The following is a 27,500-nucleotide window of genomic DNA, read 5'->3' as shown; positions in this document are numbered from 1 at the left end:
TTACAAAATGTTGAGGACCAGCAAGCATAAATCCTCAGTCTTGTAGCGTGTCTTGCAAAAATCTCCCGTGACATTATCTGCAGCGTCAGAGAAATGTTAGAACTCGTCATCCTCTTCTCGTCACACCAACAAACCTCATCCTGGAAGTGGAAACAGCTTAACAAACAACATTTTCTCGCTCGTTTCATCATCACGCGTCACGACTGTTTGTTTGCATTCCTGCTGAAACTCCGCGCCCTGGAAGTCTGGCAGCCAGTCCCTCCACGCCGCCGCCACCAAAATGTTGCCACGTGTCGCGATTAAATCCCACAATGACCACGATCGTCTGGTTTATAAGCGGAGAGAACTTTGTTGCACTTCATCCTCATAAGTAACTGATGGAATGCGATGAAGTTGTTTCTCCTCCTGCCTTATTCTTTCCCAAGTGTTGCCCGGACTTTGGCTTTTTGTAACTTGACTCTCTTAGATTTAATTTCCTTCATCCATTTTCTTTTTTTATTTGTTTTTTTCCTTGCGAAGTATTGCAAAGTTTGGCTCTCCAGCATGTTTCTGTTATCAAATAAGTATCTGCCCTATTGCAAGCATGTCCTCATCTTCTTCCTCACATAGTTGTTATAGTTTCAGTTCTTTTCTATAAGCCATCCAGGGCGTAAAGCAAAATCCCGATGATAAAATACCTCACGCACTTTTTGCACTCCCCATAAGATAAATCTTCGTCACGCACGTCACCGGCAGGCGTGGATGGAAGTGAAGGAGGTGGGAGCGGTGACTAAACCATTATACTGCTGTCTAGAGGAAATGTAGGCACGAGGCTCCTTCCTCCTTCCTTCTTGCAGCAGTTTCCTCATGTTGGGGAGCCCGCCGCCGCGTCCCACAGGTGAAACATATGCCTTTGATGACTTCCCGCTCCACTCTAAGGGTTTCCTGGTACAAGGTGAGGCGAGGCGCAGACAATGCAGGCACATCTTCGCTTAAAGACGCTCCTGAGGGTTATTCACGGCCCGCGGAACGTACTCACCCTTAATCGGGATTCAAATAAACGCTCTGCATCGCCTCCCTTGCGAGGATTCCAACTTTCATCCCTCGCACCGAGACGAATAACAGGTCGTATAATGCACTGGGAGAATTAAATGTTTGCGTGAATCAATGTGTTTGTGTGAAAGAAGGAATCTTCCAAGACTTATTGAGTTACATAGCCGGTGGGTCATTCATCTTAAGCTCAGGGTAAGTTTTCAGGTACAGTGTTTTATGGGTTAAAGGTGATAATCCACCAGCCTTCCCTTCGCCCTCCCCTTCCAAGTGACAGATGGAGTTACGTATTTTCAGCGAGTAAGAAGGACGTATGACGGTATCTGGGGGTCGTGAAGGTTTGTGTTTGACTTGAGGGCACAGAGAGAGAGAGAGAGAGAGAGAGAGAGAGAGAGAGAGAGAGAGAGAGAGAGAGAGAGAGAGAGAGAGAGAGAGAGAGAGAGAGAGAGAGAGAGAGAGAGAGAGAGAGAGAGAGAGAGAAACGTGCAAAGAACATTATATACACATTTCCAACATCCCTTGTCTTCATTAGTCTCTCTTCCTTACCACTGCGCGTAAAATCTTCCCCCTATCCAACCCATTCATAATATTTACAACATTGCAGCCAACAAATTTATCTTCACATTACCACGATCGCCTTTGCTCAATGTCCGCTTCACTCCACGCGCCGAATACTTAAAAGAAAACACGCTGGCCATTAAGATTACCTCGCACGGTTCTCAATCTGATGAATGGGTCAGACAGAGACGGGGAAACAGGATGGGCGGATGGCTATAGAAGGGAAAGGTAAGGGAGAGAGGAGGGTATCGAGAAAGTAGTGAGAGAGCAGGAGGGAAGGGAGGAGAGAGGTGAAATGTTGTTATAAAGTAATATTTTAATTCACACTGAGGGGATGGATGGAGGGGGAAAATTCCAGGTATTCCTCTCACGTGCGGGAGATGATATTAAAGAGGGGGGAGGGAGGCGAGGAGGGACGGCAGGGGCGGCGGCAGCAACCGGGCGACGGAGGGTGGCAAGTGGGGCGACACATGACGGAGGCGAGACACACACACACAGACACACACACACACACACACACCAATACACAAATCAAATCAGCAAAATGATGACGAAACGAAAGGAGTGAAGTGAGATGTAGGGAACGTGAGACCGAGGCCGTGATGGGAATGTCAGGGAGGAGATGGAACGCCTGCTTGGTTAGACGAGAGTGATAGATGTCGTAGGAGTGTATCGGGTGCGCGGGTAATGAAAGAAAACGCGTCACGGGTCTGTGTTGAGGAAAGAGGAGATGCAGGATAAGTAATAGGCTGTGGGGGTTATAAAGCGAAGGTGACACAAGAGGCGGGGAAGGAGACGAGGGAGGCAGGTGTGGGAAACTGGCGCGCCGCTCACTCACTGTAGGAAAGAAAGGTGTTAGAGTGTTCGGTTGTATCCTGAATCTGTATCCTGAAACGCTTTGCTCTCTCACCATGACTATTTTCAAAGGCCACAGAGATGATCAGTCGGGTTCTCAAGGGTATTTCTCCTGTTAATAATGTAGAAATCTTGCTAAGCTGTCACTAGAATCGTAAAAAAAATATCCTTAAAGACCCGTGTCACTTCAACTAAAGCCTTTGAAAGCAGTGGAGCTGCGGCCAGAAGTATTTCAGAACATGGTCCCTGGGTGGAATAGAGACACCGCTGGCAGAAACCCGCCACGATGAATATGGTTACGGCATTACGACGAGACCGTGGCGCAGAACGAGTACGTGCCGCTTTGATGTCATGCTATGTATAGTAAGTAGTAGTAGTTGTAGTGGTGGTAGTAGTAGTAGTAGTAGTAGTAGTAGTAGTAGTAGTAGTAGTAGTAGTAGTAGTAGTAGTAATGGCAGTAGTAGTAGTAACAGCTTACATTTCGACTTCGAATAGTTGAAGAAGTTGTACTATTATATTTTCTACTATGGAGGATGATTTTATATTCTCATCTACATATGCATGAATAAATGATACGATGCTTTCTAAGTGACGGAAAATGTTCCCAGGCAACAGGAACCGTAAGGGAGAGGAGAGGATAGACGGCGGGTTGTGACGGGAATACCAAAGCCAAAACAAAAATTTTATGCACAATTTCATGAAGATTTTCTTGAGTCCCCTTGGAGATGGACGCCCCTCACGCGGCCTCAACGTGGTGCCGCCAATCAAGCAAGTTTTGGAGAGAGATTTCATCATATTTTTCTTTCGCTATTTCAGTTTAAAAATACCACGAGTGATCCTGGAGTTTCATTAATTTCACTCCGAGTCACCTCCACGCAGACACGCACGCACGCATACATACACGGGCAAGCATCAAAACACAAGCAGAATCGAACATCATAAAGTTCCGAGGCATCCAGTGCAATCTTGAACCTGCGACCTTTCCAGTACTCGCCCTCTGTCTGCCTCGTCCACGGCAAATGCGATCAGGATGAACCAAGTTTCCGTATAAAAGTTACTGCCACGTCTTGGCGAACTGTCCGTCTGTCTGACTGCCCGTCTCCCGACGTCAGATGCTTTGTGTGTTAACTTTATTTACCCTCCCTCGGACAAGATCTTTCCCTTGACATTACTGCGACGGAGGCTGTGCGGAAATGTGGTCCACGCTATTATTCGTAGGTCTGGTGGTGTAACTCTCCACGTCCTGTAAAGTTGAAAGTCGTGTCACACTCGTCTTGACGCCACGGGAACGGGAGTTTGCGTGATGAAGAGGGGGATGAAGAAGGGCGGCTTGGACCCTTCATTAAGCCCAGTCCGTGATCTCCAAGCTCCAGTGAAGAGAAGGGCGTGGCAAGAGTTAGGCACCTCAGTCAAGGTTCACACAAACACTGCCTGGCTTTTGGATATTGTAACAGATTTTCAGAGTCTACTAACTTTTTCTTAACACCTTTCCTCCACCTCCTGTCTCATCTACCGTCAGCCTGCACTGTCAAGGGCACGGTCAGCTCTCCGGGGACCCGTCATGACGCTGGCAGCAGGCACCGAGTCCCCCGAGGCACACTCCACACCATCATCATTCAACGTAGGCTTCCTTTTACGTTTTTATCTCAACTTGGCTCCGACATTTACAATGGTCGCTATTTTTCTTCCTCCTTTTCCAGGACTTTTAGTTCCAGCCTGCACAGCCGTCGGCAAGACGAAAAGGAAAACCCAATATAATTTTTCTTTCTGACTTTTCCAAGGTTGACACGAGGTCTGGGCGAGGACGGTGCTGCAGCGAGGACAAATTTTGCTGCAGAACTTCCTTGACATCACGAACATTATTCCCAGACAGCAGAGCGCCATCCCTCCTTCTGCCGCCTTCCCTCCACACTGACAGCACGCATGAAGGAAATGTGCATCTGTTTCCCAGGACAGCTGCGTGCATGTCCAGGCCGCAGAATGTTTGCATGCTGATCCTTTGCTCCGTTACATTTTATCCTATTTTACGGGTGATAAAGGAAACATTCTGTGGTTGAACTTTAACGTTATTCCCATACATAACCTTTGACTCCTCCTCCATCCCCATTCTTTCTCAACCTTCTGCTCCTCGCTCCCCACGCCACACTTCTTCCCTTCCCCCCATCCCTCCGAAACAGACCCTTGATCATCCCATTTCCTACCCTTTAAACACAAAACAACCCATAACTGTACTTTCCTCCCTTTCTCCCATAGATCCTGCTCCTGTTAGCCTTACAGCTCCCTTCCTCCCAGGCAACCCACCATGTGATCTTTCCTCCCCGCAAGACGCCCTCCCACTAAACCAGTAATTGCACAGGCATCCGCTGGCTAATCCCCCGCCATGAGATACAGTCCAAGGCGCTCCACTACTGACGGTTCGCTGGGCCCGCCGCTCCCCTCGACCGCAGCTAACCGGACCACAGGTAAAACAGGCCCACGACTCTCTCTCTCTCTCTCTCTTCTCTCTCTCCGCCACCGAGCAGACGCCGCCTCGTATATAAATTACCTCCGCATGGTGTTTCCTGCAGTCATTAGCGCCCCCACGAGTCACGCACGCCAGGCACGACCCTAACGAACCCACGACCACTGGTATAGATCGCCGGCTGCAGCTCGTGTTTCCACCCCCGCCTATTTAATTGCGTTATTTCTGATCCCGAGGTATTTGGAAGGAAGTGTCCAGTGGGTATCGATTGTGACTGGTATAGGTATTCTCGTCCGTGTTATTCCAATGATTGTCACGTTTTTTTCCTCTCTTCTGTATTTTAATCGCGTATTTTTTTCTGATTCTCAAGGAATTTGGGAGGAAGAGAACGGTGGAAATCGATTGCAAATGGTATAGATATTCTAGTCAGTATTATTCAAATAACTGTCACGTTTGTTTTTTCTCTCTTCTGGATTTTAATCGTGTTATCTCTGATCCTCAAGGCATTTAGGAAGAAAAGTCCACTGGGAGTCGATTGTAGTTGGTATAAATATTCTCCTCCATGTTATCCCAGTGACTGTCTGAATATTTTTCTCTCTCCTGTATTTAATCACGTCATTTCTGGTTCCGGAGGCATTTGGGGGGGAGTGTCCAGAGGGAACGAATATATGACAGGTGCAAATATTTTCTTCCATGTTATTCCAGTGGACGTGAGGTTGGTGTGTATTTTTCTTCTAATTTCCAATCTCGTTGCATCAAGTCCTGGAGCCATTAAGGTGGAAGTAAACGGAAGAAATTGATTATCAGGCCATGAAATCGTGCAAATATTTTTCACTTACGATGTCCAAGAGCGCTGTGAACTCTGGAACCCTCTGCCTGTTGCTATTTTTCCTTATGCTTCTGGTAATTTTCAATCTCGTTACATCAATCCTGTATGCATTTAAGTGTAGGTATGCAGAAAGATTTGATCATCATGCCATGTAATCATATATTTTCATTCATGGTATCCAAGAACACCGTGAACTCCGGAATTCTCTGCCTGTTGGTGTTTTTCTTTTGCTTCCCACATACACGGTGTTTAAAAGAGGAACATCAAGAAACCTCTGGAACCAAATTGGCCAACTATTTTTCCCTCTTTCTTTGACTTCTTGGGAGAGGGAAGTTAGGCAGGCTTCTTTTTTCAATTTTCTTGTCCTTAGTCTCCTTGCCACGTAAAAAAAAAGAAGAAAAACAAAAGGCTATAAGGCTATAATCTTCGTGCTGCACTGCTATGGAAATATCGTGGGTGGGGTGCGGCAGTGTATGGGACGCTAAGTAAAGGTTGGCCAGCATCTGGTGTGCTCCACAAGACAATGGCATCTTGAGCACCGCGCACAATGAGGTGGATGCGGGTCACACGCCAACACAAAGGCATCACGCATCACTAGGGGCTACATTGCCACTGCTATTACAGTTATGGTTGTCTGTCCTGGTCAATAGTCCTCTTCAATACAATTGCGAATCTCACTGCCTCGTGTTCACAGGCGCCTCCATCACCACCATCTCTGCCGCCGCCACCGATCCTTCTCTTGCCTTTGTGTTATCTCTTGTGTTTTACGTCCAATAAGAGACTCGTCAAACTTCTTCTTCTTTTATACCTCCAGATAAAAGCAGTGAAGGGTCGTGATCTGAGCTAAACCTTCCAAGTGACGCACGACAAGGCCTGAAGCCTCGCCGCCCTCGGTAAGACTCAGTGCTCAAGGTTCTGAGTCCCACAAAACCTTCTACTTACATTCACATCTCCTCTGTCCACCTCACTAATGCAAGAGTATCCAGGACAGGATTCCGTCTCCTCACTTTAAATAATAGAACAGAGAGCATCGGGTAAAAAAAGTAGGAAAAAAACGAAAGTTGAAAGTTTAAACGTTTGTCACTTAGAGGACATTAAAGTTAGCCACCGAAGTGGTCGGGTACACAAAGGCTCGAAAATGTTTTGGAGAGGAGAAATTGAAGGGAGATTTGCGTTAAGATAGTTCAAGGTGCGTCTCTCCTCCATTTTAGTTTGCGTTAAGATAGTTCAAGGTGCGTCTCTCCTCCATTCTAGTTAACAAAAAATTCTTCTCGCTTGGCCGCTGCAGGTAAGCCGCGCCTAATGTAAAGTGGTGCAGTTTCCATGATAAATGTCTCACAAACCACACAAATCTCTCCCTGATAATTCACTCTGTGGACGCGAGGGTCAGCCATTTTAAGCTGATGAATAATATGGCAGGCGGCGAAGGACTCGACAAGGAGAATTCGCGGTGGTAAAATGAGCGGCGCCAGCAGAATTATCTTTGGCTGGGGAAGGCATTGCTTCACTACGAGGCATCAACACCAGCCACTTATTTCAGGACACGCGAGAACATGAACGGAAAGATTGGGAACATCGCACCAACCACATAAATAAATTCCGTGACATGTACCTAGGCGATTTTTATTTGCTGTATGAAAGATCGCTAACCGTGTGTTTGATATCCGGGGGAAAGAAAATAGAGTTGTGATAATGACTGCCTCTGGCTTTCGTGTCTTCTGGCTCTCAGTAAAACAACTATATGTTGTGAGAATGAACAAACATCAGAAATTATGCAGCAGTACAATGCAGTAAACTATGAATGGCATTGTGGTGGTGACAAATACATGGGATGAAACTCAACTTTCTCTAAAGTTCCTTCAGAGCAAAATAAAGTTCTCCTACTTTATCTCGCCTATTATCACCACCACAATACCACTCACCTGCCCTAATAATGCAGCAGCACAATATGTTACTTTCTTCGCGATGTGCTGAAACAGTATAGTTCTTTAAAAGACGGTAGCGTTGCAGAGCGCAGACAAACACAGGGCACGAGAGGCACACCCTGACTCATCTGCAACACACTGACGCAACACTCACTCCCTACGTTGCACTGCAGGAGCGGCGCCTCATCACTCATATCTGTCAGGTCATCCCCTAGGTGCCAACACGCCCCGAATTTTAGTTTGCACGGACACCTGTGACGCGGCGCTTGTCGAGCTTGTCTGTAGCAGGTGAGGGCGCTGCGACTCAATACCGTAGCTGTCTGGTCCACTGGTACTGCACAATGGGACACTGTAGGCGACAGCTTCATTCCTGTTTCGGTTCATCTGCTCCCTTAATAGTTTCGCCAAACCACGTCCCTTCCACGTTTCCTGCCACGGAGGCCTGGGGTGGGCGGTGCTGGGGGACGGGAGACTCTGTGTGTGTGTGTGTGTGTGTGTGTGTGTGTGTGTGTGTGTGTGTGTGTGTGTGTGTGTGTGTGTGTGTGTGTGTGTGTGTGTGTCTGTGGCTGGTAGCCAAAAAGGTAGAGGCTGCATTGAACATATTGTGACGCTGCGCTTGGTAATGGATATGGCCAGGAGGAAGAGACTGAAACTGTTCGTAACTTTTGTTGATTTTACAATGGCATATGATCGCGTCCCAAGAACTCTATTATTTAGGATACTGAAGAGAATCGGGTGTGGTGCGGCAATGCTGGCAGTACTTGTAAGCATGCATTCTGTGACCCATAGTATAGTTGGTGCTGCTATTGTGACAGCTTCAATTGATGTGAGGCAAGGCTCCCCAACGTCGTGCTTGTTATTCATTATCTTTGTAAATGATCTTATTGCTCTGATTAAGAATGGGTGTGATGTGGACGGTTTTCTCGTATCGTTGCACACCTCAGTATTAATGGACGATACAGTCTTTTTTATCAACAACGAGACAGGGGATGCAGAGAAAGTTAACGCTGTTAAATGAGTACTGTAAGGGTCATGGAATGTGTGTCAATAATGTGAAAACTAAATGTTGTGCCTTGAACTGTTTGCCGGAGGAGAGGATTCCGTTTATTACTGATCAAATTGCAGTAGAATGGTGTGATGGATACACGTATCTGAATAACCTTTTCACTTCAGACGGGACATAGTCGTCAGCTGTAGCTGCGCACGCTGAAACAAAGATGTGTCACGTACTTAAATTTGTGTGTTTTCTTAAAAAAAAAAAAAAAAAAAAAAAAAAACAGATTTATTCCATTTCAAGTGAAATTTGAGGCATTTAATGCTGCTCTAATGCCATCAGTGCTGTATGGTTGCGAATCATGGCTCAACGGGGACCTGAAACCGATAGAGAAATTATATAACTGGGCTGTAAAACAACTGCTCGGCTTTCGTATGACAACCTGTACGGATATTTGTTACACTGAATTTGGCTTACCACCACTCAAGTATTTAGTTATTAGTAAACAACGACAATTCTTTCAAAGCTTGTGGGAGGAACGCCAACATATGATAGATGATCCGTGGGTGCATGCAGTAAAGTTGGTTCTTGCTACAAACACTGTGACATGTAGGGATGTACGAGGCCTGATCACAGATAACATAAATGATTGCGAAGTAGGACTTAACTACATGAAACGTTCTATTTATGAATCCACGTCCTCGAGGCGTGTTACATACCGGCTGCTGCACCCTAACATGACTATCGATGTATGTTACGTGAGGGGTAATAATGTCAGTGAACATTACAGAATTGCATACAGCCAGTTTAGGCTGAGTGGATATAAATTGGTAATTGAGTGTGGAAGATGGAACAGGCGCAGTCGTGGGCGTCTACCCGTGGAAGAGCGCCTGTGTCCTTGCGAGCGTACAAACAGAACTACATGCATTAGAATCTTGTCCCTTCACTGATGATATCCGTGTTCATTTTGGAAGCAGCTGATGGACATGCGTGATCAGTTTGTCGTACCTAAGATAGTGTATACTGTTATGTCACGTTTTACATAGATATGTTACATTTCCTGCAGATGGCATGTTTTCTTTTCTTTTAATGTATGATAACTTCAGTTTTGCCCAAGTCCTTGTCGATTCTTACCCGTTTGATAGTTCTTTTAGTGTTCATGTTGTATTTTACTTTTTTCGTTTGACATTTCTGTTAGTGTTTATGTATTTTACTTTTTTCAATCGATATTTCCTTTATTATTTATGTATTTGACTTTTTCGTTTGATATTTCTTTTAGTGTTCATGTGTTTTACCTTTTATTTCTCTTTTGTTTTAGAGTTTTATGAGTTTTATGACTTCGTAATTTAGATGTGGTTTAGTCAATTTAATTTGTTTATGGAATGTTTTTAATTTAATGGTATGGGCACAGGATTCGTGAAAACAGTTTCATGTTGGATGTTTGTGTTTTATTGAAAAATGCGCTTTTGTTTGAATTTTAATGTTAATGTGCTTATATAATTGCAAATTAAGGATATGTTTTTGTTTTAAGTGTAGGAGCTACACTACTTTTATAATAATAAGATATTCTGTGTTGGTCTACAAATAAGTCGCATGTTTTCCAAGTCTTATATATTTTTGTCCGTGGTTGTTATAAAGATTGTTTTAACGAGCCATATGTACTATTATGATTTTGTGGTCAATAAACAATTGAATTTAATTAAATTGCATTGTGTGTGGATGCGTCGGGGCCCAATACAGGGCTAGTCTTCTCTGTGTCTCCTTGCCCGGCGGCACTTGGACAAGTCAAGATGAGGACAAGTTTGGTGCTGTTCACTGGCTTAGACAGTAATAGTTTGGTCCAAGTTAAGCTGAGTCAACATCCCAACATGCCTTTATTACTCTGCAGCCAGCCAGCGGCAGCAGCGGCGGCAGACTGCTGTAGTCAGGGGCTTCCCTCAGGGGTGACCTCATCACAGGCAGGATATACAGAGCCGTCCATCTTCATTGACTTACAACCGAACCGCAGCTCCTACATGTCCAGGCCAGTGAAGGGAGGAGAGGCGTTGCAGGGCGGCACGCTTCAGGGGGAACTTACGTCCATGTCACTCTTCAGGACAAGGTCACGTTGACCTTCACACTTGCCTCCTGTTAAGGTGGCTAATTTACGTGTTTCATTTCTCTGCCCTGCGAGCTGTGCTGGTGTTTCGTTGCCTTACTCTGTGCCGATCCTTTATCCTCTCAAACATTCTATCATGGCTGATTTATGTTTAATTCCTTACTGTCGGCAGTCAGACTGCTGTGTCTGTCCTCGATTCTGAAATTAAACGCTCCCGTCTCTCGTGCCACATCAAATATTTACCTTCCCTTTCCTCTCTTACATTTCATTAATTTTCCCTCTTCAGTCCTTCAGAGGCTCCCGTTTAATAGGACGGCGGGGACGCACTCGCCGTCTAGACACAGTTTTTAATATGATGACGAAAGCAATGTATCGTTTAATCATCAAGAGGCATTATTCCATAAGTCCATGGTGCACTGTCTTAGGACTTAGATTAACAATTCGTTCATAATACCCTGAAAGACTACGAACGAAAAACCGCTACGCAACGTGACGGTGCCTCAGTGTCTTGTATTTCCCTTCACACCGTCACAGCCTTCACGCAGTGCATCGTGTCAGTCTTGCAGCACCTCAGAACTCGCCTCAGCTCCAGGACTCCTATCAGGGAAGGTATGCTAATTAAGAATAACTACTTGAAGAATGTTTTCATATTTCTTCTCTTACGGTAACTTAATGCTTGGCCTTGTTCTGTCTTGACCTGTTGATATAATTAGTCTCCTCCTCTATCTCCCTCTGTCTCGGCCTCCGTCTCTGTATCAATCTCACGTCTCACTCACGTCTACTCATAATGAATCTTCAGACATACACTCAGCCGGCTTTCATTCCTGCACCTGTGACATATCCACACTCCTAACTTAATTTCACTTGTGACATTCGTTTCTATCACCCCCCCCACTCTCTCTCTCTCTCTCTCTCACTCACACACACACACACACACACACACACACACAAGCGCACGCGCGTGCGCCCCTGACTATAATAGCTCACCTCGCCCACAAATCAGCCTTCCTCTCTTCATTACAGGCACGTCCCACTGTCCCTCACACTTGGCTTCTGCTCCGGTTAAATTATTCCACAAAAACACTCGACTGGCATGCGACGGTTCAATAAAAGTCTTCGTGCTGGTCTTTCCAAATCTAATCAAATTACGATTAGATTTAACACAGTTCAAAATCCGGCGTTTACATAATCTTCAGGAGGCAAAATTACAGCTTCGGATTCGATATAGTGAGTAATTTCGCAATGGTAAGAATACAGTGCAGGATATTTTGCATTAAACCTAGTCGTATTTTAGCTCAAAATTGTAATCAAGATATCATGAGTTTTGGCAGCATGACATATTCTTCGCACCGTTACCTACCTTCAGGTGGTGGGCGCCTTATCAATGTGCCCGGATCTACTAATGCTTAGAAAAAGACGACGTTACGTATAATATGCATGTATGACTTAGTGTTCCTATTGATGAGACGCTTGTCTGCTGAGAACCTTATGGAGAAATTAATAGTTCATTAGTTTATTAGTTCAGGTAAATTAGGAAGTTTTTCATTCTCATTTTACCATTACTTTCTTGTTCCGTTTCTGCTTCTCTCCTTCACATCTTGTTCTCTTTACACTTTATTTTCTCTCTTTTCTTTTTCGTCGTTTCTTTCTTTCCTTGCTCTGGTAGCTATTCTCTCTCTCTCTCTCTCTCTCTCTCTCTCTCTCTCTCTCTCTCTCTCTCTCTCTCTCTCTCTCTCTCTCTCTCTCTCTCATTGACCCTTTGTGCTGTTTCGTCTCATTTTTGCCATTTCGTTAATTTTTTTCTATACTCCACTTCTTCATTTCTTCCTCTTTCTCCTCCTCCTCCTCCTCTTTTTCCTTTCTCCTGCTTCTCAACCTCACTCTCCCCTTCGTCCTTTTAAAATTCTCTTTTCCTTACATCATATTCTTTTTCCTTCAAATGCTTCACGATAAGGTCAAATGTTGGCTTAAGGTCATTAAACAAAAGGCTCTCCACGTGTTGTTTAAAGGAGGCAGAGTCCGCGCTTAAAATAACAATGGGAAATATGAAGCGCGCTGAGAAAAAAATAAGACGATAATAAGGGAGGATAATATAGACAATTTGAAAAGGGATTGAGAAGGTATGAAATAATGTTGATAATTGACTGATGGATAGATGGACAATGGGTGAGTTGAGGGTTCAGTAAATATTACATAATTTGTCGTTGATGAAGAAATTATAATAAAAAAAAACCTGTAAGGGTAAAAAAAAAAAGAAACAGAAGTCACAAAGTAATAAAAAGTGGAAAACAAAATAAACACACACACACACACACACACACACACACACACACACACACACACACACACACACACACACACACACACACACACACACACACAAACACACACACACACATCTGCTTCCAATGTCAATGACCTGGAAGCCAAACAAGGCATAACAATAAGAGCAACAATAAAGCAGCAGCAGACAGGGACAGACAGACGGACAGACAGACAGACAGACAGACAGAGAAACAGAAAGAGACAGACAGATGCCTTAGCACACTAGAGATCGCCAAGCTACGGTATACAGAGGCCGCTACGGGAACACCACACCACACCACACCACACCACACCACACCACACCACTCAGTTTAGTGCACAGAAACTATCCGGGTCAGCGGAAGCCAATACAAACACTACCAAGGAAAAATATAAAAAGAAACAGTACATATTCCTACAGACCCGATACCTACTGCTGTTACGGTGAAAAAAAGTTATCGAACTGTGAGTTAACAAAGTCAACAACGAGTTAGCCACAGAGCCACGGAAATTACATGGCCCCCCAACGCTACCGGTGCCAAGAAGGGAGCCACTACTACTGTCAGGACAAGCAGGTGCAGTGCGGGATGGCGCTGGCGGAGGAGGTGCCACTTACCAAAAGTGGTGACGGTAAGGAGCGGGCGGACCGGAGATTCGGCCGGGACCACCTGGTGACGACTCGTGCCTCCAGCATCTGTACCGAAGGTGGAGGGTGGAAGTGGTTAGTGGGTCCAGCAAGGAGGTGGAGGGGCGGTGGTGGAGCGGTCTTTAAACAAGGTGGAGGGAGGGAGGGACGGGAGGGACTGGGGAGGAATGTAGGAGGGGCGATTATCATGGACCCGCTATAGGAGGTGGTCTGTGTGGCACTCGTGGGCTGGGAATGAGTCAGGGGGCAGATTTTGGGGAGCTTGAGTGGACAGAGCATGGTGAGATTATGTTGGTGGAGGGAGGGGTTCATGGAGGGCGGGGGGGGGGAAAGAAGGGAGGGAGGGGGCGCTTTAAAGTAGTGAACACATGCTCACCTCTGAGGCTTTCACAACATAGATGACCAACAATAATTGCAAGAATAAAAATGCAAATGGAGTATATATTTAAAAAAAAAATGCAATATAGTATTCATTAAAAGGAGAAAAATTTGAACTGATTTATCATCAGTAACAAAGAGGAAGACATGGACACAGTAAGTATAGAGAGAAATTGTTAGAACACCAAGATATAAATAAGAAGAAAGGCAGGCCAGCTGATGTCGTGGCTGTGGGGATTAAGATGGCACACTGTCACAGGAGAAATGTTCAAACCAAAAAAGATTAGCAAATCTTGACATGGAACAGAAACATAAGTTTATGACTAAATAAATCCATTAAAGCAAGAAGTCAGACGAACAAAACTGGTGGAAAGTATGCAAGCACGAGAAGAGTGAGAGTGCTCTGAGCGTGGCACAATGCAGCAGTAGAATTCGGTATGTAGGCAGAGTGAAAGTGAGAGCATGCGGCGTGGCTTTGCGTGGAGCTGGTGAGCGTTGTGATGGTACTGTGCCGCCGTGACAGCACGATGGCGGCGCTGCAAGCATGAAGCGTGATGCTAATACTTTGTATCATGTTGTTTAGGGCGGGGCGAGGGTCTCCCTCCCATCAGGGATTTGGAATGTATGAGGAGATATTTCTGGAAGCAAACTGAGACCCAGCCCCACCTCCCCGTCCCGACCCGCTGTCTTCAAGTTACATATGCGTGTGAATATTTCATCACCGCAGCGAGCCACCCCGCGCCCGCCGCCTCACCCTAGGCAGGCGCGTCAACATGCAATGTCAACTGCACACGCGAAAAAACTGCAGGGTTCACACCGCCACTTGTGTTCCGGACAGCCGCCAGCATGACGTTTACTTGTTCCTGCTCCAGCCCCTCCTCCCCTCCCGAGGCCCGGCCGGCACACACACATTCACGAGGCTCGGGCCCTCCTTCCATCACCACCTGCGTCAGCAACTCCGGCACTTCCGCGTTTCAGGATTAGTCTATCAGGCCACTAAATGAAGGAGCTTCCTCCTCGCCGCGGAGACAACACCGATATTACTAAATGAAAGCGTCACCTGCAGTGCCGCACGTGAGTCTGAGACGTGCACTGCCGGAACAGCCTTCTCTCATGCATCATAATTCTTTATCACTTTTCGGTCACGAAGTCACAATAAGCTGTTGCCTGCGCGTGTTCCTCCACCCACCCTGACCGCAGGCCTCGCATTGTTATTTAATACCCAAAACAAATAATTCATGTTATAAGAACCCTTGCATTTGAAGCACGATAAAACGCCATCCATTTTCCACACACAGACCCTCCCGCAACCCTGAGCCCTCGTCTCTTTCGTGATCAAGAAGTTCGCAACATTTCAGGAAAAGACAGAGTATTTATTATGTAAGCTTTCGAGAGAAGGAAGAGAGGCGTCATCTTCCTGCACGACGGAACACAGCACAGGAGTCAGTAACATACGAGTGCAGTGTGCATTACTGACTCAACTGTACGAAAATAGACTAGAAAGATAAGTTAATTATGACGGTGGTACAGCTTATGAGGATGGTAATTATGGAAGAGGGGGAGAACGAGGAGGAGGAGGAGGAGGAGGAGGAGGAGGAGTAAAACAAGCGAAAAAGAGAGTAGCGATAATTAAGATGTATTATTTTCGATGATGATTAGAAAAAAAAGACAATAAAAATATCCAATGAAGTTAATTATTTCCTCTCTTGGTAATATCAGATGATTGACGTACAATTAACGAAATGATTGAAAAACTCCACTGTCCTAATAGAATCTTAATAGACGCTCAATAAAGAGAACAGAGAAAATACGGCGTGAAAATTTTAAACCAAACACACACACACACACACACACACACACACACACACACACACACAAACAAAGAATCTTCAGACTCAGACATACACAGAATACATGCTAATTAAACACACACACACACACACACACACACACACACACACACACACACAATGCATCATCAGTGAGCGCAAATGATCTATTTAACTTTGGCTTAACGAGGAGGAAGCATGAAGAGCACGAGAAATGCGGCGAATTTAGACCAAGTGGGAGAGGGAGAGGGAGAGCAGAAATACAGAGAGGGGGGGAGGGGCAGAAAGGATGAGGGAAAGAGGGGGAGAGAGAGAGGCAGTGTAAACAAAGCAAAATGTACCACAGTGATAATGATGCTGAAGATTATGATAACAATGATGGTAATAATAACAATAACAATGTCACTGTACTAACTTAAATAATAGCAATCTGTTTAGTCACCCCCCCAAAAAAAAAAAATAACAACAATTACAAAGCTGCAAAAATCTTACTACGCCCCTACTAACAGCATTTTGAGGAGGAGGAGGAGAAGGAGGGGAAGGACGATGAAGAGGAAAAGGAAGAAGAAGAGGAAGAGAGGGAGCAGGATTGATTAAAGGATATTACCCTCTTGGCCGCGCACCTGACTGGGTCATAAGCTAAGCCCACTAAGGATAAAATGATAAAAAATGGAAAAAAAAAAGTTAAGGCAATAAGAAGATTCAAGCAAGAAAATCCCACGTAGGAAGTTTATAAGCGGAACCTTTCTTGATAAGCGCAGGGTAGAGAAATTAAAAGACGATGGACGGCGAGGATGAAGAGGAGGAGGAGAAGGATGGGAAAATAAGGGATGAGAAAGAGGACCGTGTGAGAATAAAAATGATGGGAGAGGAGGAGGAGGAGGAGGAGGAGGAGGAGGAGGAGGAGGAGGAGGGATATTAGAAAAAAAAGAGACGATGGAAGAAGAACGGGTAAGAGAAAGTGAAGAAGGATAAGAATGGAGAGGAGAGTTAGGAGAGAAAGGACAGAAGAGTTTAGGAGACCAAAGATATGAGGGATGAGGGAATGAGAAGAATAGAGGAGAGCGAAAAGGAAGAGAAGAATAATAAGACATATAGTAAACAGACGAAAGAACAGAAAAAAACAAGATAACAGATGGATGAGGAGAAAAAGGACAAGGAGGATAAGGAGAACCAAGGAAAGGTGATATACAAGGACGAGAACGAGAATGATGAGGAGAGAGAGAGGGAAGAAAAAAACAATAAACGAGAGCGGACAAGAAAGACGAAGGAAAAGAGATAAATGCTAAGAGAACGAGGATAACCAAAGGATGAATGTAGTAGAGAAGGACAAGGACGAGGATAAAGAGGAGGATGAGGAGCTGAGGAATATTTGTAGAATATTTTTTTCCCTTTTCTTTCTTTCTTTTTTCCTTTTTTTTTTTTTTTTTTTTTTTCAAGAGTTTGGACAGAGTGAGTGCGGCCCATTCGCCAGCTGGCCGAGACCTGAATATTGATCCGCACCACCTGGCTTGCATACACTGAGGTCGCGGCGCCTACCCACCTTTTACGTAACCGAGACGAGACCTAGGCACCGACACCGTGTTCCCGACAGCTACTTCTGCGGGAATGCAGATGAAGGATTTTGTCTTTTTTTTTTTTTTTTTTTCAGGGGAGTTCGCCGCTTTATTAATTTACTTATTTTTCGACTTTTTCTTCTGCCTCAGTTTTATTTCTGGTAAAGTTGTCTTGTTTTTCTTGTTCTTCATCGTAGCACTCGTCTCTTATTTTTTATCGCTCCTACTCTTATCTTTATATAATACAACTTGTCTTAATGTCCTATCTTTCCTTCTCCTCCTCTTCCTCCTCCTCCTAGACACCAATAAAAGTGCCACGCACCCCAAGGAGGTAAAAGTAGTAGGGGTAGAAGCGGCTATGACTGCGGATATTACAAGATGAAAACGAGGGAAGGGCAGAGGAAGGAGAGGAAACATTATGAAGAGTAAATGAGTTCAGAGGGGCGCGGGAAGCACATCCCACGAGACCGATGGGAGGGAAAGCGATGACACAAGAGAAATCAAGAGCCACGAGGAGAGGCGCTGAAAAAAAAAGAGAAAATAGAAGAAAGAGACGAAGAGTGAAAATAAATTATGCGTAAAGGAATAAAGAAGACAACGAGATGATATAAAGGAAATAAAAGAAGTTTATAGTTCTGCCAAGGATAAAAAACAAAAAGAGTGAAGAAAATGTGATGAGTAAAAAAAAAACTACCTGTCGAAATGCAATTATAATGTGGATAAATTGAAAAGAGAAAATACTTACAAAAATAATAAGAAGAAAAAAAAAGTCTCCAGCAGGGAAGAAGAAAACCATCGGTGAAAAAAACAATGTCGAAGAAAAAAATCACAAAGAGAAAAATAAGGAAGACAAACAAGATAATGAAAGACGTCATGAAAAAGGAAAAGAAGAAAAAATATGCCTCCAGTAAGAGAGAAAGAGAAAAAAAATAGATAAAAAAAAACGATAATAACGCATCACGAAAATGAAAAAAAAGAAAAGAAAAAAAATCGTCAGTGAAAAGAAGAAAAGCATGGATAAGAAAACAGTAACAAAGAAAATTCACTTAGGAAGGCTTGAGCGGGCGTGACGTCAGAGGAGGGAGTGGCCGTGATGAGACAAAATGAGTGGAAAATAACCAACTCGAGCCTGATATTAGCGCCTCCAGTCCTATGGGGCCGCGGAGGTGGGAAGGTGGAGTCCTGAAGTGAGGCGAGGCGGGGAGTGTGATTCAAGCAATGGGGAGGTCATGTATTTTGAAACACTCAGGATACTCATATGAACTCATTTGAATGGCCACAGAAATTATTAATTGAGTTCTTATGGATGTTTTGTTTATTGGTGGTGTAGAGTCTTTGTTAATCCTTTTACTGCTACTACAGTCGTCTCTGGTTAACATTGTGGGTAGTGTAAGATATAGTTTTGCAATGGACGCATAAAAAAAAAAAAAAAAGAATAAGCGATTTTTTTCAAGGCTATGGTAATATTTAAAACTTTCACTGCAAAAATAAATAAATAAATAAATAAATAAAAAGTAGCAGTAACAAAAGCAATGCGAATTTTTATCTACAATAAGTTAGCGATAAAAAAAATACATTTTGCAATTTTTTCCCAGTTTAAGGAATGCATTTGGCTGTAGGACAAGTAAAAATGTCTCAGAGTGATTGGCAATTAGGGAAAGGTGTACCAATTGGCAGTCAAAGGGTAAAGCGACTGTAGTGCAAAAATAGGTAAATAAAGAGCTATGGTTATCATAAAATAAATAAATAAATAAATAAATAAAAATAAGCTGTCTTGCTAGTGAAAATGTCAAACTATCACTCTAATCGTGAAAACACAATTGAAACATGTAATAACTTCCACAAGAGTCTGTTAGAAAAGTAGACAAGACAAGGCCGCGATATGCTTGAAAATACAGCCCCTATTATTAAGGTCATAGGGATAATTAGTCAGGTTTTCAGGGTCTTTTTTCTTAATGGTGCTGAACTCTACTTGAATGTTATCCTTACGAGTTTCGAGGAAGGAAAGGCAGGAAAAAAAGGAAAGCTGAAGGGTCTTGGATGACAGCACCAGATGACGTTGGGTGGGACGTCTAATCTTCATGTGATCCATGCTTTCATTAGAGGAATCAGGTGAAGGATTAAGACTTTTGAGGAGGGAAAGAAAGGAGGGAAGGTCTGTATTGTAGGTTCGCGGGGCGAGTATTCAACAACTATTTTCAAAGGCAGCAGAAATGACTGATCGGGTTCTCAAGAGTGTTCCTTCTGTTCATAATGTAGAAAATCTTGTTCATCTGTCACTAGAACCATAAAAAAAAACGCCCTGAAGAACTCGTATAAGTTCAACTACGCAGAGCCTTTTGAAAGTAGTCGAGGTGCGGGCAAAAGTGTTTCAGAATATGGTCCATAGTGCCAGGTGACGTTGTTGTACCGCCATCACACTGAAGTCCAGCAAGTGTGGGACCAACGCTCAGTGCAGTGATGGCGGTGGCGTTGCGCTTGATCGTCCGTGTAATTACAATCATTAACGTTAATTTGCGTTCATTACACTGAGCATTTTATTACCTAGTTTAATTTATTGCTTCATTTTTATATCTAACATTTAAATTTGTGGTTATTAATGTATTCATGTGCAGGTCTGCATGTATGTTCATATTCTGGTTGCTTCTGCCTGTGTGTCTGTTTTCTGTTCATGTCTGTATGTTTTTCCTCTCTGCATGCATGAGTGTGTACTTATGATAACTTATTCATGCACATATTTGTCTGTCTGTCTGCATGCCTATATGTGTCTACATTTATCTGTTTCTTATTTATTCATCTATCTCTGTGTCTACCTGCCAGTGTTTCTATCTAAACATCTGCTGTCGATAAGATCAAGTGTCTGTCTTTTGGCTTGTCTGCCTGTGTTTACAAGCACTCGCCGTTAAAAGAAAAACTTGATTGTTGCCCGTCTCGTGTGAGTTAATTGTCTTTTTGCAATCTCCTTACTTTCTCACATTCATAAAGCGATTGGCGAACACTTACTTACGAAACTATCAAAATGTTCAAGTGTCTGTCTGTTCGCCCTACCCCCTCTTTGTGCCTATAAGTCTTCGCTATTGACTTTTACTAGCCTTGCGTAGCCCAACTGTCCTTTTGTAATCTCCTTACTTCATCATATTCTTAAAGCACTCTGTTAACCCTCACCATGTCTTGAAGCAACAGCCCGGCACGCTACGTAAGCTCTCCCACTCATTATACGAGTATCATGCGCGCAATGTAATTCTGTTTTGTTGCTGCAATAAGCTATGAACTCCTAAAGCCGATGACGCAGGAGTTTCACAAGCCTTACTGGCGTGCTGGGACTGGGTGGAGGCGCTGATGCTGTTGGTGCTGGTGACGAAGTGTTTAATAATGATAATTCCCTCTTGACTCTCAAAGGTTGATCATGGAATCGTTTAAGTTCATGCGTTCATATTTTACAATGCATTACTTACTTGCTGTGTGATTTATAGAGGGTGTCGACACCACACGCGATCTTTGTGTTATTATGCAAAGTGGTGGTGGTGGTAGTGGTGGTTATTAAACAAAAAAAAAAAAAAAAAAAAATCTATTCAGTGGAAAGTGGAGTAGCTATTTAATTGTACGAGTTTTATATTATTATAGTATTGATAAGTACTAAGAGAGAGAGAGAGAGAGAGAGAGAGAGAGAGAGAGAGAGAGAGAGAGAGAGAGAGAGAGAGAGAGAGAGAGAGAGAGAGAGAGAGAGAGAATTTTCTGTTCCAACTCCTACTCCTCCCCCTCACACTCCTCCTCCTATTCCGCCTCCGTAGTCTCTGTCATCTGATGGGTGTATATTTCACTAAGGAAGGGAAACAATTATCATGTAACAAAGATTAAAGATTAAAGAGACCTTAGTGATGGCTTGTTCCTCGGCGACTTACTACTGACTCCGTCACAGTAATGGTAAAAAGAATCGAGTCCTTGCAGAACAACTCACCCCATCATCATAGTCATCTAGTTTAATGTATCTCAATGAATAGAAATTTCAAAGAAGAGGAAGCGCCTCATCTGATGACACAAGTATTAGGAGTGTATGTAGAAGAAGTGGACCTCATCTCTCTCACTTTCGTCTCAGATTCCATGTTGTTTTCCTATACAACATGGTACCATTTCCTTTTTCCAACCAGTTTCGGCTAAAGGGATGGGTGGAGGGGGAGGAACTTTCTTCTGTGCTATCCTGCCTTTCCCACTGATAGAGTAGAATAATTACCCAAACAGCCCAGTAAAGTTCTTATGGTCTGATGCTACTTGGACTCCCATTGTATTCTATTGTATTCCTCCTCCTCCTCTTCTTTCTGCTACAACTACCACTTCCATTAACATAACGACAACAACAACAACAACACAAGTCTTTCCTATGTTAGTGGTGTTGGGCGGTAATGATAATGTTAATGAGAGGGGTAATGGTTAAGATAATGCTGGTGGTGGTGGTGGTGGTGGTGGTGACGTAACGCACCACATCCATAATAAAATTAACGAGACAACTTAATACCACCCGATGTAATTAAAACTTCTATTCTACCTACATGTCTAGGTTGGAGAGACCATTATACGTTTACTAGTTTACTGCACTTTATCTCTCTCTCTCTCTCTCTCTCTCTCTCTCTCTCTCTCTCTCAAAAGATTTAATTATACGCCTCGCCATAAAACACGAAAGCCATACACGTAACTGTAGGCGTGTAATGATAATCACAGAGAGAGAGAGAGAGAGAGAGAGAGAGAGAGAGAGAGAGAGAGAGAGAGAGAGAGAGAGAGAGAGAGAGAGAGAGAGAGAGAGAGAGAGAGAGAGAGAGAGAGCGCAGTGAAAAAAATGAATAAATCCCGGAGCTCATTATCCTAAACACACACACACACACACACACACACACACACACACACACACACACATTAATGGACCACCCTGTATTGCCTCATCCTCCTCCATCCTCTGTACAAATATTCTCTTTTCTCTCTCATACTGTTATTCTATTCACGTGTTTGTTCTGCCACTTGTCTCCCCTTTTCTGTTTTTTTTTTTATCTCTCATTTTTTCGTTCAGTGTCCTTCGTTCCGGGATCTTTTTTCTTTCTCTCTGTCTCTAAGGAGGTGCTTGGGAATAATAATTCTTTCGTCTATGTGAAGAATGGGATGATGGTAGTGGTCTGGTCTGTTTCTCTTTCTACTATACCTATCTCTGTTGTATTTTGGTGTATTTGTTTTGGGTGTCTGTCTCTTCCCCTCTCTCCCTTTCGCATTCATTTTTTTTTTCTCTCTTTTCGTTTTCTTTTTTTTCTATTTTGTATTTTAGGTGCCGTTGGTTGTGGTGATGGAAGGGAATGGTTATCAGTTCATCCCTCTCTCTCTCTCTCTCTCTCTCTCTCTCTCTCTCTCTCTCTCTCTCTCTCTCTCTCTCTCTCTCTCTCCCTTCGATCACGTCGGGGAATATATTTATAAACACGGAATATCCATAACGATGATGGATGAAATTCTCCAAACTGGTGCTCCCTTTGTAAGCTGTATAATAGAGGCAGGTGGGCTGTACGACTATGGATCTAACGAAACGCAGTCAGGCATCCAGTGCTCTTGGCTTCACTTCCTCTGTTAAACTCTCAAGACCGTGACCCTTAGTTGATTTCTCATCCTACTCCTCTCTCGTGTCAGAAGTGCGCCAGGAAGAGGGTGAAGGGCGCTGTCCGGCTCACCAAGGTGTCATCTCAGCGCAATAGCCGTGTTTAAGAACAGTGGAGTCGTGCCAAGGTCCAAGGGTCGCCCTGAAAAGAAGTGACGGGAGACGTGTCACCGCGCTATGAGTCGTGTCAAGTCAATGAGAGGCAGCGAACCAGCCAGTCCGCGCGCCGCCTCCACCGTCGTGTTGTCGCGGGAGTTGTCAGCTCAGCAGGGGTTCGCGGGCAGGGTGGCGGTGGTGGTAGTGGTGGCAGGCTTCATGTTTTATGTAGTGGGACGAGGCTCCGGAGGCCGTCGAGGTGAGAGGTCAATCCGCATCACAAGTAAGGCAGCCACCGCATGGTTATTGATCCGACTTCTAACCCTACCTGACCCTACACCGCTCGCTCATCCTCCTTGCCCTTCCTTCCTCCCTCCCTTCCTCTTTCTCGCTCCTCCCTCAACATACGCAAGTGGGAAGGAATGTAGGGACGTGGGTAAGGAGGAGAATATATAAGACCTTTCCACATTCTAACTACCCCATGCCTAGGAGGAGCACAAAGTAAAGTTCTGTATTATACTGAACGTCGTGCTCAAACTTGTGGCAGGGTAAAGAAAACACAGCAGGTCTTGCGTTCCCAGCGGTAAAGCGATGCACTGAAACTCTGATGAAGACTGACGTGCAAAACATACCCTGCGTTATCTCATTAGCCAATTCCCGTTCCCAGAGTCTTCTTAGATACAACTTCGGTACATCCTTTCACTCCAGCCTTACGATAAGCACTCAGAGGCCCTTGACTTCACGCAGGAGGACGTGGCGCGGCCTTCAGGAGGAAAGCGAGCTTGAATGAAGACCAAACTCCACCAGGGAATTGTGTGTTTGAGTGCGTCGTCTGGAGTGAATTGTGTTGACATTGATTGCGCCGCAAGATGGGATGGACGAGCAGACCAGCTTAGTGTGAACCGGAAGGCAGTAAGTGTGATTTAGGGCGGTCTGAAAGGATAGTTGGAAGGGTAATGAGAGTGCCTAAGGGTGAGAGCCGACTGGAAGGGAGTTGACTGGAGCTTAGTCAGTGAGTAGTAAGTGTAGTTTAGGGTGAGCTGGGACTTGGAGAGCAAAGGAGTGAGTGTGGCTGTCTGACGGTGAGCTCGCAAGAATATACTGAGTAAGCCTCGTACGTCCCGCTAGGGTTGTAAACGTTACGAGGAAAATACACAGGATATGTTTATAGCACCACACACACACACACACACACACACACACACACACACACACACACACACACACACTCACACACACACACACACACACACACACACACACACACACACACACACACACACACACACACACACACACAGGAAAGACATGAACGCAGTGGAAGAACAACACCGTCTTTTCCTGGGATAAACAAAGCTACACTCACCTCGTAAACAAAGCGGGCGTTCAATTACCTAAAAACTTGCAAATTTCCTCCTCTCCCTCCTCCTCCTTAACAAGCCACCAAGGAAGAGACACTCCTACACTCCCACCTGGCCTGCCCTACCCCGCCCCGAATCACAGCAGTCGTCACAGCCCCTCAGGCCGCCCCATCACGCCTCGCACCACCACGAGAGACTGCCTGCACGCACCTACAAGTTAAGGGGATAAAAGACACGAAAACAAAACAAACAATACAAACAATTCATTAAAACTGAGTAAACTGCGCCAGAGTTCCCCGATCACTCCGTGTCCCTGCCAATTTCTTCATCACCTCCTCCTCAACACGGCTTCCGCAACAAACGCTCTTGTTTGACGAACCTCCTAGACTTCTATGATATTTTGAACCAGTATGACGAGAGTAAAACGGTAGATATAATATAGCTTGATTTTCAAAAGGCCTACGATAAAGTCCCCCACAAACGCTTACTGATTAAACTAAAATCACACGGTATCCAAGGCGACGTGTTACGATGGGTTGAAAACTGGCTAAACAACCGTAAACAAAGAGTAGTAATAAATGGAAAAGCATCCAAGTAGACTAACGTAACCAGAGGGGTACCACAGGGATCAGTCTTAGGACCTGTTCTCTTCCTTGTTTATATTAACGACATAGATGAGGGTGTTACCAGTATGACATCGAAGTTTGCTGATGAGTCCAAAATTGCGAATTCCGTAGTCTCTAACGAACAAATAATAGAAATGCATAAAAATCTAGATAAATTGACAGAGTGGGGGCAAACCTGGCAGATGAGTTTTAATGCGGATAAGTGCAAAGTGTTTCACATAGGGTATAGAAACGAGAAAGCAAAGATATATTTTAAATGGCACCAAACTTAAAAAGCGTTGACAACGAAATTGATTTAGGAGTGACAATATCGGGTAGCTTAAAACCTAGCCAACAATGTTCAGAAGTCGTAAAGAAAGCGAATAAAGTAATCGGCAGATCTTTTTGAATATAAATCTAAGGATACAATCCTCACTTTGTATAACTCTTTAGTCCGTCCCCTCTTGGAATATTGTGTTCAAGCATGGTGCCCCTACTACCAGAAAGACATTGATAAATTAGAAAGAGTTCAGCGTAGAGTAACAAAAATGATACCAAGCCTAAGAAACAAATCATACGAAGAGCGTCTTAAAGAATTAAATTTTTTTCCATTAACACAAAGAAGACAGAGGCGACTTAATACAGGTGTTTAAAATCATCAAAGGCATTGATAACATGGACTGCAGTAAGTATTTCACGATAGACTCTTCAAATTACTCGCGAGGATACGGTTGCAAAATTGTTGGGAAATCCTTCAACTCTCACGAATAAAAAAAAAAAAGAAAAAAAAAAATTTCCATCAGGTAGTAAATGTATGGAATGGACTTCCTCGAGACGTGATAGACTGCAACACCGTAGAGACTTTTTAACGCCGTCTTAATAAATACCTTGCCCGCAATCAGGGGCTAACAAAGTTTGTTTGTTGGTGATTAACTTCCTTGCCTTCAGGAAATGGGGCACCTCACTTCACCTATTTTCTTTCTTTTCCTATAAAATTTCCTTCGGGTTTTTTCTTCTCTAACCTCGTAAGGTATTTCTTTCCGACCTGTTTTCCTGTACGGTTTATGCCGGAGGGAGCGGAGGGTGGGGAGAGAGCCTTCTGCTTTTCTGTCAATTTCTTCTACTATCACCTTAGTAGTTCTAGGTCAGGTCACCTCGTGACTTAGGCCTGTTGTGGCCTGTTTTTCTATGAAACTCTACGTAACTCCTTTTTCTCCCCTTCCTCCTCCTCCTCTCCTTCCTCCTCCTCCTCCTCCTCCTCCTCTTCCTCTTCCTCCTCCTTCTTCTTCTTCTTTTTCTTCTTCATGATTAGACTAGATAGTATAATTTATCACGAACAACCTTGTAAGGACCAACAGATCTCTATGTGCTTCATTTAAATATGTTTTTGTTTTCTGTTTCTCCTCCTCCTCCTCCTCCTCCTCCTCCTCCTCCTCCTCCTCTAGTAAGCTTCCGTTATGTATTATACTGAAGGTAAAATTAACTTTAAAAAATGTCCCCTTGCTATATGGTATCAGTTCCGTAAATACTAAATTGATTGTAACCATTCGTTTAATTCAAGAGGGAGACAAGGGCACTTCTGGTTTGTGTGTGTTGAGTGTAGCAAGGGGTGGAAGTGAAGAGAAGGCTATTCCAGCCACACATGCGCAGTGACTTGCCTTCTGGCCGTACAGTTTTCCAAGAACTTATTTAATATTAGTCTGAACAATTGATTTATCTTCGGCAGGGCAGCGGGCGAGAGCGTCCCACACTGCCGACCTTCGCAGGAATTTGTTTTACCAGACTAAGATGCCGACCCCTACTGGTACGAGCAAAACTCGCAGAGATCCATTTTTCATCATAATCAGCAACTGAATCATCTTATGTAAGACAAAAATAAAGAGGTATTACTATGAGGAGAAGGGAAAGAAATAAAAATGAGGCTTAAATAAATTGCACGGGGAGTACATGCCGCGCATGCGCAGTAACTCTTAGTGCATCAACACAATACATGCAATACAGGTATACCGTGGTATTTTACAATCATAGGAAATGGAAATAAATTTCGTGGATGCCCAGGAAAGCAAACTTAGTACACGGAAGCACGTAACGCTGGTTTAGCCTGATATTTCTTGACCGATTGGACCATATTTTGAAAACATTCTCTTAAGGATCCAAGTATTTTCAAAGGATAAATAGCGTCTATCTCAGCTCTCAGGTCCTAGAACAGGGGCTCCCAACCTGGGGTACATGTACCCCACCAGTGGTACATTTGTACTTTTCAAGGGGTAAATTTGGTCTCAGAATAACCGCTACTGTACAATACACGGCACAATCTGCAGAGAAATTGCATTTTTTCTTCTAACTT

At 44.0% G+C, this 27,500-nt stretch overlaps 1 protein-coding gene across 6 annotated transcripts in view; it reads right to left on the bottom strand.

The window, feature by feature from the left end:
- The window catches only part of LOC135114267 (ankyrin repeat and fibronectin type-III domain-containing protein 1-like), a 283,842-nt gene that overhangs the window by 109,693 nt on the left and 146,649 nt on the right, over window positions 1-27,500 (bottom strand). For all 6 annotated transcript variants that reach the window (XM_064030127.1, XM_064030128.1, XM_064030129.1 and 3 more), the window contains one exon: window positions 13,670-13,747. In XM_064030127.1, coding sequence (XP_063886197.1) covers window positions 13,670-13,747 — 78 coding nt within the window. The remainder of the gene's footprint in view (window positions 1-13,669; window positions 13,748-27,500) is intronic.

The sequence above is a fragment of the Scylla paramamosain genome, chromosome 27 (assembly GCF_035594125.1).
Source record: "Scylla paramamosain isolate STU-SP2022 chromosome 27, ASM3559412v1, whole genome shotgun sequence".
Taxonomy (NCBI): Eukaryota; Metazoa; Arthropoda; class Malacostraca; order Decapoda; family Portunidae; genus Scylla; species Scylla paramamosain.
The sequence above is the reverse complement of the archived record's forward strand: the minus strand, read 5'-3'. Positions and strand labels throughout refer to the sequence as shown.